Raw genomic sequence first — 11598 nt, 5'->3', positions numbered from 1 at the left:
CTACATATGTTTCCGTAGCCGCCCACACCTACATCTCCGTATAAAGCCGAGATATCTTGGTGGGCGTACTACACGCTGGGAACGCGTTCTGCGTCCCGGCTCCATCAGGGCGATGCCCCGCCGGCGGTAGGAGGCTTCTAGCTCCCCCGCCGGGCGTCGCCGTCGTCTGGGATGCGGCTCTTTCCCTCCTCCAATTTCCTCTTCGCCGCCGGCGATCTCACCCCAGCGGTGATCGCCGTCTTCGTCGCCGACGGCGCTCTCACCCCCGTGGGGGTCGCCGTTTTCTTTATCGCCGACGGCGATCACACCCTCGTGGTGATCGCCGTTCTCTTTGTCGCCGACGGCGATCTCACCCTCGTGGTGATCGCCGTCTATGTCGCCGACGGCGCTCTCACCCCCGTGGTGATCGCCGTCCTCTTTGTCGCCGACGGCGATATCACCCTCGTGGTGATCGCCGTCTTCTCCGCCGGCGGCGATTTTACCTTCGTCGTAGTGATCGCCGTTTTCTTTATCGCCGACGGCGATCTCACCCTCGTGGTGATCGCCGTCCTCTTTGTCGCCTACGGCGATCTCACCCTCGTGGGGATCGCCGTCTATGTCGCCGACGGCGCTCTCACCCTCGTGGTGATCGCCGTCTTCTTCGCCGGCGGCGATCTCACCCTCGTGGTGATCGCCGTTTTCTTTATCGCCGACGGCGATCTCACCCTCGGTATGATTGCCGTTTCTACGCGCGACGCGACTCACGTTTCCGCGGTGGATTGCCGTACTCTCTGTCGCCGACGGCGATCTCACCCTCGTGATGAGATGCCGTCTTCTCGGTCGCCGGCGCTCTCACCCTCGATGTGATCGCCCGTCTTTCTTTGCCGGCCGGCGATGCTCACGCTTCGCGCGGTGATCCGCCGTCTTCTGCGACCCGACAGCGATCTTCACCTCGTGATTGATCGCCGCTTTTTCTTCGTGCCGACGGCGATCTCCTGCGTCCATGACGTGTTGGCGTCCCAGCGGCCCGTCGCGGCCTGCTTGTGACGGGTAGTGCTTCGCCTGTGTCGATCGTGTGCGCATCCGGTCGGTGGCGTCCCAACGTTTCCCAGGCATGCGCAAACAGGTCACTATTAGTGGCCCGACAGCTCCGCGCAATTCGACCGTTTGTCCACGGGTGAGGTGGCATCAGCAGATGGCTCCACCGATCTGACCGCAGAAGGCTGAGGCAGCTGGGACCAGTGTATCCGTTCTGTGTTCTGGAGGCGGGGAGGGGCCGGCTAAACGGGTGCCATGCACCAGCCACTTCTATTTCTAGGTGAGCTAGTTCTTCGTCCGGTGCTATACGCTACCATCTCATGCAGCGATGTTAACTACTATGAGGGGAACTTCCGCTTCAACGTACCACTGCAGACCTCCGCCCCATTCAAGATGCCTCGCGCCCTTTTGCCGTGCGAACCTGGCCGTGGGTTCAAGCAATCGCCAGTTGTCTCTTCTCCACGGCCGTTTGCCAACGAACCGTCCACCACCGGCGCGCACCCCGGGGGAATCCATCACTCGCCGGACAGCAGTCACCCGCCGTGGCTCTAAGCTTCTGCTTCTCCATGCAGCGCGTGCAGGACGGCCCATCAAACTGTCAGATGGCCGCGAGCAGCGTCCACCTGGCAGTTATGGCTAACGAGGAAGTCCATGCCCAATATGCCGTACTTCGTGCCCATCTCTGCTACAAGGATATCCTGTCCATACTTCTCCCCGCCGAGCAAAAATTCGGCTTCTATCTCTCCAAGCGAGTCCAACGGTTTTCCCTGTACATCATACATGTCCATGCTAGCCGGCTTCAATGAAGGTTTTCCCGTAGGAAACCCTTCGTAGACTCCCCGGTCCAACAGGGTGGCATCAGCGCCGGTGTCGACCATAAACTCGACGGGTCGGCCGTACATCATTACAGTTACGTGCCACGACGGTCGAGGTTGCACTCGGCCAACGTGACCGTGTGGTTTCGGTATCCGACGCTGTGCTCTTCCCTGGGCCGGAAGTGCGGATCTACATCCGGCTCCTACTCGTTTCCCGGCGGTGTGCTAGTGGTCGGGCGGTCGGTCACCACCTGCGCCGACTGCCGGTTATCGGGGTGCTCGTTTTGGCCGACGGGTTAGCCACCACGGCATTCTCGCGCCATATGGCCTTGTCTCCCACATCGGAAACAGATAATCGGCTCTCGCTGACCTCCGTATCGTCTGCCTCGGTCGTCGCGACCCGTCAACGGCCATACGGCCTTACGGTCGCCATAGGATAGCTCTCGCCTCGAGATGGGGTAGTCGAATCGCCGCCCCTGGTCACGATCTACTTCGCTTCGTCCGAAGACGTCACGCATGATCTGTGCCAGGTCGGCTAGCTCCTCCGGCGTCCAACGGCTGGTCGTCTGCTTCTCCGGGGTTTGCCCGGCAACGGGACCGGTGGGCTCTCGGGCCGTGCCGCCCCCGTTCTGTCCAACCTGTCCTACGTGTGGCTTCCTGCACGGCGCATCTGCCCCAACGATCGCCTCGTACTCCGTCGCGTGTGCGGCAGCCTGCTCTACCGTTTTATCATGCTGGCCAAGCACGTATACGCGCTGGCCGACACTCGGTAGGTTGTCAACAAACCTCCACAGCGCCCACTCACTCTGCTGGTCGGGCGTGGAGTTCGGGAGCGCGCGGCTGACGAGTTTCTTCAACTCCCTGGCGTACTCCAGCCACGTCTCCTCCGGCCGTCGTCGGCGTTTCTCCATAGCTGCCTTGTGTAGCAACTCCTGCCCGGCCGGGTGGAATCTGCTATGCAGTTCAGCCCGGAGGGCGGACTCAGAGAGGTTCTCTGCACACCCGTCGATGACTTCCGCCGCCGGCCCTTCCAACGCTGCCGCGAGCTGCGCAGTGCGAGCAGCCTCGTTCCAGCCGTTATACTCAGCGGCTATATCGAATTTCTGTAAGAACGTTTCTAGGGTGGTACTCTCCCGCCCAGTAAACGGCCTCACTCTCATTCGATCGCGCTGTGATACGCCTCGAGCTGCCTCCGGCTCTGTCATCCCTCGCCGTCGTACCCTTCTATGTCAGCCTCGGCTCGGCGAGGCGTCGGGATATCGCTTCTCCCACACCGGCTCGTCTTCAGTTGAGTCTCGGTCGTACCGAACGTAACATGCCCAGCCGGCCTCGGCGTTACGCCTGGAGCTTGCGCTCTCGGCTCGCCGGGCGTGGGGGTTACGTCGTCGGCGTAGTCGGTGTATGGCTCCATCATTGTCGGGCTGTCGTCGCTCACTGTCTCCGACCCTGTCACCGACCCGGGCGACTGAGGGTATGCTCCAGCCGCAGCGGTCTGCTCCATAGGGCGCCCTACGCCGTACCCGGCAGGGGTATCGCCTGAGATCGCTGTCGAATCCCATACCACGGAGGTGTCTCTTCTATCCGGTCCTCGGGGAATCACCGGCATCTCTCTTCTGCACTCCTTTCGTATTCCCGGCTCTCAAGCTTCTCCGCAAAATCCTGGTCACACGGCACCAATGTGGCGTTTTTGGGGATCCTCTTGTTCACACCTTAACCACACGGCCGTTTCTATCTTTTGGGCTGTGTGTCGCGTGTTTCACGCAGCACCAATGTGTGCCGTATTCTTCGCGCTCTTCTTCTCCACCGTTTTTAGTGATCGTATAGTACCTTGTGCGTTGTGTTCTTTACCTACCGGCGGTTTAATCGCCGGCTCTTGCGGCCGTCTGCGAATGTGCGTTGAGTGTGCGTGGATGGTAGCTCGACACGAGAGTAGACTACCACCAAGCCGGAATACGTTTCTAATGGCTCTAAAGAGAGGCCGTTTCATCATCACAAAAACATGTTCCGCATTCGCGGAGGTGAAAACAGTAGAATTACACGCCCTTGGGTTGACATCGCAATCATAATCCTACCCCTTTCCCCCCGGTCAAAATTGTTTACGTTTACTCCTAAACTATATCCTACTCTTCTATATCTCAATTGAACCTATGTACTTAATACTAATCTTATTAGCTGCTAATTTTAACCTCTTCATCCTATCTAACTACTCTCTCTTGTGTGTCCCCTAGCTGGCTACACTAACTGTTGTCTAACCTTAGTCCCTGGTGTAGTAGTCTCGAATTTTTAACTCTAAATTTAACTTAACTCATTGCTGCTCGTAAAGTACTCCTTATATACCCCGCGGATTCCAAAGGTACACTTCTCTTAACCAATGAGAACCCTTCGCGCGCTGAAATACATGTATGCGCGTTAGTTACTGCTTGCGCGCATCGCGGATTGAAGGACGCACATCTCTAGGCCAATGACAAGAGCTTCCGCGCCAAGTACATCACGCGCACGCGCACTGGCTTTGCCACATCGAGGGTTTTGAAGATGCCCACATCTTCTTAGGCCTACATGACAAAGCTTCCACGCCCAAAGTACAACACGCGCACGCGCAATGCTTGTCTTCACATCGCGTATTAAGACGCCACATCTCCTAGGCCAATGACAGGGCTTCGCGCCCACAATACCTGCATGCAACGTGCAATACACAATCCGCGAAGTCGCTAGACGAGAATATACAATCGGCCCAGCTGTAAATACTACTTACTAACCGCGCTGGACAAAATAAATACATTGTTGCGCAGGCTTATGTTTAAAACCAGAGCCATTTGTCATTGCTGACCTGTTGGCAGGGCTGCTAGCATGAGCAGCGTGCAAGTAAGATCCCCAGGGGGGCTAATGCACCGCCGTACCTTCCGAGCCCGGCTTAGCCTTCTCCGGCCGGTGCCGCCTACCCCCGGCCGCCGCCCTCGGCGACACGACTCCACGTAAGCCCAGCGCACGCCGGCGCGTCGTGCCAGCAGCCGCCGCGCTCGCGGTGGTGTTCCGTATTACCGCCGGCGCCGTACTACGCGCCCCCGGCGCACCCACTATCTCCGTCCGCCGGCGCGCCTAAGCCACGCACAGCCCCGGCGCACACTATCTCGCCGCCGGCGCACACCTATCTCGCCGCCGGCGCGCACCCACGCACAACCCCCGCACTCATCTCCGCCGCGCCACACACCGCACATATCTCTGCCGCCGGCGGCGCCATCTTCGCGCCGCACAGCACCCCCGGCGCACAGCATCTCGCGACGCCGGCCGCGCACCACCGCACCCCCGGCGCACACTATCTCGCCTGCCGGCGCGCACGACGCACGGACCCCGGCGCACACTATCTCGCCGCCGGCGCGCACTATCTCTCTTTCATGACCCGGGTGAGCGCGCAAATCAGGCCGCCGCTACATCTGTGATAACAACATTTAGTCAAAAGTTGAAAAAAAGTTGCTAAGTCACCGTTGAAACAACGTTGAATATGCGTTGAATGTTGTACGTTGAATCAACGTTGTGATAACAACATTTAGTCAACAGTTGAAAAAGAGTTACTAAGTCAACGTTGTAACAACGTTGAAATTTTAATTATTAACTTATTGACTTATTTTCTTTATTGAGAAGTTGTGGTATCTACTCAAGATAATTCCATTCGTCATACATTTCACATTTGCCGGGGGATTTGTTTCTACCTCCCCTCCCCACAAACCCCATAGCCCAACGCCGCCTGCGTGTTTTTTCCCGTACCACTAATGCGTAAATCGCCACCACACCATAGACGGTATTTGGTACTATGACACTTGTATATAAGATCGCTGTGTGGAAGAGTATGCGCGTGCACCTGTTTGTGTGTGTGCACGCGTGTGTACAATTATGTGCGTGTGCTCGCCTATGTGCGTATATGTGTGTATGAGTGTACATGCACGTACGCACGTGCGTGCTAACCCTAACTCTGACCCTAAATCTAAACCTACGCCTAATTCTGACACTAACCATAGCTCTAACACTAAACAGAACTCTGACCCTAACCATAGTTGATATACGCATGATTTTGATGAGTCATCATGCATGGGGTTCAGCGGGTGAAGCGACAACATAGCATATCCGCATGTAAACGTATTCGTACATCTCGTTAATAGCTAATAATATATAAGGTATTATTAGCTCGTGATCGCGTTAGTATTTCACCGCGCGAGGGCACACTTTGCATATAAATTTTCTCTGCCTTTCTCTATTATCTAACTGACTCCTGACGGCTAACCGCGTGTATGTTGTGCTATCGCGTGTATTTCACCGCGCCCGGGCGCTATATGAAACATCCGCATGTGAACGTATTCACCTCACACATAGTTCACCGCGCGATGGCCATATTTATTGTGTTGTACAACAGTAGAAGGCGTCCATAGGCAGCAGGCCTGAAAAAGCATCGAACAGAAATTGATTAAAAATACTCACACTGTTACGTCGCATACACAACATACACTTTATGCATGTTAAATAACTAAAGATTCATGCTCTATGCTCCGCTTGAAACATTTGCCCGCTCTATGATGCAAATTTCTACAAAGTATTCCGATCACGTTTCAAACACAAAAATGGCCAACCGGTCACCATGGCTATAAAATACGCCACTTGACGGAATATCCCCACTACACGACAAGGCCCATTTTACTTGTAATGCTTTCTTGACGTCAGTTTATAGTAATGTACATAGACTACGGTGTTTTATGATGTAATAACAAACTAACAATAAACAAAAATCTTGTATTGTTAAGACAAACAATAAACCCGAACTTGTTAGATCAGCGCGTTTGACTGCGCGTATATGTCCTGTGATACAGGAACGAAACCACGTCTCACATGAGGCGCGTTCACACACAAGAAAAACCGCGCTGCTCAGCTCACTAATATCGGAACTAATAGTGAGCTGATTGTGTCGTTGTTCACACAGGCGAATATAGCTCGCTAATCGCCGCGGTGCAAATATCACGCCGCGGTGCAAATAAGTGAGCTGATTCCAAAACAGCCTAGTCGGAAGTGTGTCTTTAGGAGCGGTGCTTTTGGAGCGCGATTTAGTGAGCTAATTGCGTTCACACTTGTAAAAAGCTCAGTTTTTCTAGTGAGCTACAAAAACCGGGTTTTGCAGCCCGCTAATTCGCGCCAGTGTGAACGCACCTATTGTGTATAATCTCGTAATTAATTTTATTATCCGCAAAGAAAATCAAAGACTTCCTAATTGTGAATGCGAAAAGCGTGTCTAAGAAAATCAAAGACTTCCGAATCCGCAATTGTGTTTTAATATAACGCGACGTGATCACATAGTATTGCATTTCTCGTGTTAATGCAACAGGACGTGCGCTGTTGTGAAATGTTCAGGCAACTGACTCCTATAGTCCATTATCTACTTTAATACATATACTTTTTATAGAAGTTTCTTCATAACGCCATAGAACTAAGTCTAGTGTTTTTTTATTAGTGTTCAGACAAGAGTGCTAAAGCGACTCTCATCTGAAGTGTTCTGTGTCTGTCCACTATAACGATACGAGTCGCTGTTGGGAATCCAGTCACTGTGTGAATGCGTAAAGCCCTGATCATAACCTAACGTTCTCTTGGGAAGAATAACATAGTCAGCGTCGTCGTCGCTTCCTCTCATCCAACCAGCGCCATCTACTGGCGTGGCGCGCTGACTGTAAGAGTCTTCAGGTAGGATATCAGAGTAGGTGTAGCTCTCCCCGAGACTGGGCTCGTACTGCGGTCGTAGGTAGGTTGTGTGAGGTTGGGTGTAGCTTTTCCCCAGGCCCGACTCATACTGCTTCGGTACACTGTGGGATATGTCCGTTGTCCAAACACCAATGCCAGGGTTATCGTGATAATTTGTGGCGCTCTCCGTCGAAGAAGTAGATGACTCTGAGTCATGCTTCCTCTTCGCACAGACGCCGACGATGACGATGATTAAGATGATCAAAACCAAAGCAGCGATGACCACTCCGACAATGAGAGCCGTATTCGATGTATTTGGTTGGGGAGCAACGACGACTACAGACATTGAATTAGCAGAGTTCACAACTCCTACAATGTTAGCGGCTGAGCATGCGTAGTCACCAGCATCTACGAAACTAACCTGTTCCCTTTCGTAAATGCAGTTCACTTCTGTATGAACTAATGATTTGTTGTGAAGCCATGAATAACTTGGCTCGGGGTTTCCGTCTGCGTTACACAGCAGCCAAAGCGCACTGCCATGCTTGACAGTCATAACGCCTGCCTGACTGTCACCGCTTACTCTGACCTGCACCATGTACTGTACATTGAGCCGAACATCGACTGACAGTGACTGGAATGATTCGTCGATGTCAACATGACAGGCAAGTATTTTGTCGTGATCATCGGCGGTAAACGTACGCGTCAGTTTGCTGTGCGTCGTTATAGTTCCATCAACTTCACTCACATGTAAAGTATTAGCTCCGTCTATATGTGTATCACCAAGCTTCCATGTTACTGTTCCTCCCGGAAAGCTTTTACCTGTCCTTTCGTAAATGCAGTTCACTTCTGTATGAACTAATGATTTGTTGTGAAGCCATGAATAACTTGGCTCGGGGTTTCCGTCTGCGTTACACAGCAGCCAAAGCGCACTGCCATGCTTGACAGTCATAACGCCTGCCTGACTGTCACCGCTTACTCTGACCTGCACCATGTACTGTACATTGAGCCGAACATCGACTGACAGTGACTGGAATGATTCGTCGATGTCAACATGACAGGCAAGTATTTTGTCGTGATCATCGGCGGTAAACGTACGCGTCAGTTTGCTGTGCGTCGTTATAGTTCCATCAACTTCACTCACATGTAAAGTATTAGCTCCGTCTATATGTGTATCACCAAGCTTCCATGTTACTGTTCCTCCCGGAAAGCTTTTACCTGTAGTGCAGCTAACCTCAAGGAATCCCGCAAGTATCGTCATATTACCGTCTACATTATTACCGTCTATCGTCATTGTGACATTCCTTGCTGGCACTAACACGGTCAGATTCAACTTGTTACTCGACATGTATTCTCCAAACACACTAGTTGCTTTACATGCGTACAATCCTCTGTGTTTAAACTCGGTTAACTCGATCACCACCTCGTCGCCTGCAGCTTGTATCCCCTGGTCGTCATGCAACCACGTGTAAGATGGTTCTGGATAGCCGTCAGCATGGCAGCGTAGAATCAGCTTCTCTGCTTCGATAATAATGACGTCATCATCACTGGAGTTGTTGCTGCTGCTAATGGTCACGGTGTCTGCCATGTACAAAATCTCGGTTAAAACTTCTTCGGGTAAACGTTGGTGAATCAAGATATGACAACGAAGTACTTTGTCAATATCTTCCGTTGAAAACCTGTGACTCAGGATACTTTTTCTTGTAAATGTCTTGTTTCTTGAACCTGCTTCCTCTGTTTGACTGGAGTCGGCAGTGATATCTTCACCATTCAGCGACCAGATTATGCTAGCTGCTGGGTTACTGCTCTCCGATACACAAGAGAACTGTAGCGTTCCATCCGGTGATGAAGAGCTGTCTATAAGAGACATGTCAACCGACTCTGGGGACACAAGCACAGTTAGATGACCCTTATTAGATGAAGGGCCACTACCTGGCGCGACCTCGACTTGCTGCCATACACAGTAGAACTCTGCGTCATCTTTCTCAACTCTCAAGTTAGATATTAGCAAGTTAAAGTTTCCTGTGTTGTACATGTTGGCGTCAATGTAGGAATATCTATCTTCATTGGTAGGACTTACGTAGAAACCGTCACGATACCAATAAACGGAAATGGGTAAATCTTCCGCGAAATTGAAACTAAGGTCAATCGTGCAGTGCACCGTAACATTGGTACCTTCAACTGCCTCCGTGTCATATGGTTGCTGCAGGAACTGTGTCCTCACCGGCAATAAGACTGCGCACAATACACACACCGCAACCAGCTTCACTGCTGCCATTGTTAATCCTGCCCGCGTGATTAAATAACTGACGCTCACGCATTTATCCGTTCACGGGTTGACTATCATATTGGGTTGAAGGTTTTCAACGGAGATTCATATATGACAAGGCGACACAAGCGCGCACGCGGAGGTACGTTTATCTATTATTATTCAACTTGACATCTAGCGTGTGATCTTAATAAAACAGACAAGATCGAAATGTTCGATTAAAGGTTAGAGTTATTTATAACTCTATTGCGGAGTTTATTTGCTATAAACGGTAAACGATAAACGATAAACGGTAAACATCAAACGATAAACGATAAACGGTAAACGCATAGTCACCCAAAGATAAGACAAAGACACATTCGCTGAGCGCTGATTGGTTGGCGGAGGTATATAAATAGTTGCTATATTATGTAACCTGATATCTAGTGTATAATCTTAGGCGAGATGGTCTGTGAACTAGTGTAAGATAGCCGAGTGCAATGTTCGATTAGTTATAACTCTATTGCGGTGTTTCTCGATGCGATTTATAAACAGTGTGTGTGTGTGTGTGTGTGTGTGTGTGTGTGTGTGTGTGTGTGTGTGTGTGTGTGTGTGTGTGTGTGTGTGTGTGTGTTAATATTCTAGCTATGACAGAATGTTAATATTTCCATCTAAATCTCCATAAACAACATTCTAACATATTATGCTATAGTCGGCTTAATTGCGTAGACGCGTTTCCACGGCTACTCAATTGGTCAGCCGCACCTGGTAGTTCTCGCTGATTATAACGCCTGTAAAGATAATTACTAGACCTCAAAGAAACACCGATAAACAGGAATCAATATCAGAGAATGAGTCCTCAAACGCGAAGCGGTCACTGTATTGGAATATCCAACCAGCATTACATTTTTTTAGAGGCTGCATGGGATATTGTTGTCGGCAGCATTAAATGCGTTTCTGCCCAGGATGCCACCCTAACCCCACCACTGGAGCTTTGTTCAGTAGTCGTGCTGTCCCTTTGCTGGTACGTCATGCCTGACCCCCGCCAGCTCCTTCCAGTCGGCATGCCATGATTCCTGGACGCAGTATCCACGTAGAGAGTTATAGGGCAACATATGTTTGCTAGTTTACTTTGACAGAGGAGAATTGTATATGTAGATTTGCTTATCTAGATGTGTAAAACAAAGACTTCCCTATGGTTGGCCATACTCATAAATAATTGTTTTTATCGTGGTAAAATTATATCCCGTTTAGCCAATCATAAGCCTTGTTACACATAATTAAACGCGGTAAAATATAGGCCTTGTACCCAATCAAAGGCCTTGTTACACATAATTTTATAAAACCGCGGATGCATTATTTTTTCGGGGGTTTAATTATTACTTTTTACCCAACCATGAGCCGTGTTACATATCAGGTAGGCGTACGTGACGAGACACGTGTCGCTGATTGGCAGTCGCCGTGGGCGTGTCTCGACGGAAAACGTTTAAACTCCGTTTTTGACAGCAAACAAAGTGCGCCGAGTAGCGAAAAATTTTGTACGAACATTTCTAGGAAATGTCTAGCTAACTGGATAGTCAACCCCGTTGTGCAATGGCCAGAACTGCTCAACTCAGCGATTATACGGCTTTGGCGTTTATAGTGGACCCGTTGATTGCGTAAGAATCGGTGCACCGTAGTTGTGTTAGTGTGCCGGTGCCGCTACGGGGCGATTTTTGCCCTTTGCGCAGATATCCGGGCTGCCAATTGTCAAGAGAACGAGAGTGAAGAGAGACACAGCAAGAGAGAGAGAGATAGAGAGAGAGA

The 11598-nt window shown here is 51.0% G+C and overlaps 1 protein-coding gene across 1 annotated transcript; it reads right to left on the bottom strand.

Moving 5' to 3' along the window:
• On the bottom strand, positions 1 to 1095 carry LOC106809272 (sodium/potassium/calcium exchanger 1-like). The gene is made up of 2 exons (XM_014812284.1): positions 836 to 1095; positions 1 to 724 (listed from the first exon to the last, which is right to left on the bottom strand). The coding sequence occupies exons 1-2, from the start codon at positions 1093 to 1095 to the stop codon at positions 1 to 3; spliced, it is 984 nt and encodes a 327-aa protein (XP_014667770.1).
• Positions 1096 to 11598: the final 10503 nt, after the last annotated feature.

Source organism: Priapulus caudatus, unplaced genomic scaffold, assembly GCF_000485595.1.
Source record: "Priapulus caudatus unplaced genomic scaffold, Priapulus_caudatus-5.0.1 Scaffold341, whole genome shotgun sequence".
Lineage (NCBI taxonomy): Eukaryota > Metazoa > Priapulida > Priapulimorpha > Priapulimorphida > Priapulidae > Priapulus > Priapulus caudatus.
Note: the sequence above shows the minus strand (reverse complement) of the source record. Positions and strands in the feature narration are given on the sequence as shown.

Bases quoted from the DNA above. Each gene is read 5' to 3' on its own strand.
- LOC106809272 (XM_014812284.1), bottom strand. From the start codon at position 1,095: ATGCCTGGGAAACGTTGGGACGCCACCGACCGGATGCGCACACGATCG. The intron at 725-835 runs GTGAGAGCGCCG...CGTCGCGCGTAG, and splicing joins GACGGGCGATCACATCGAGG to AAACGGCAATCATACCGAGG.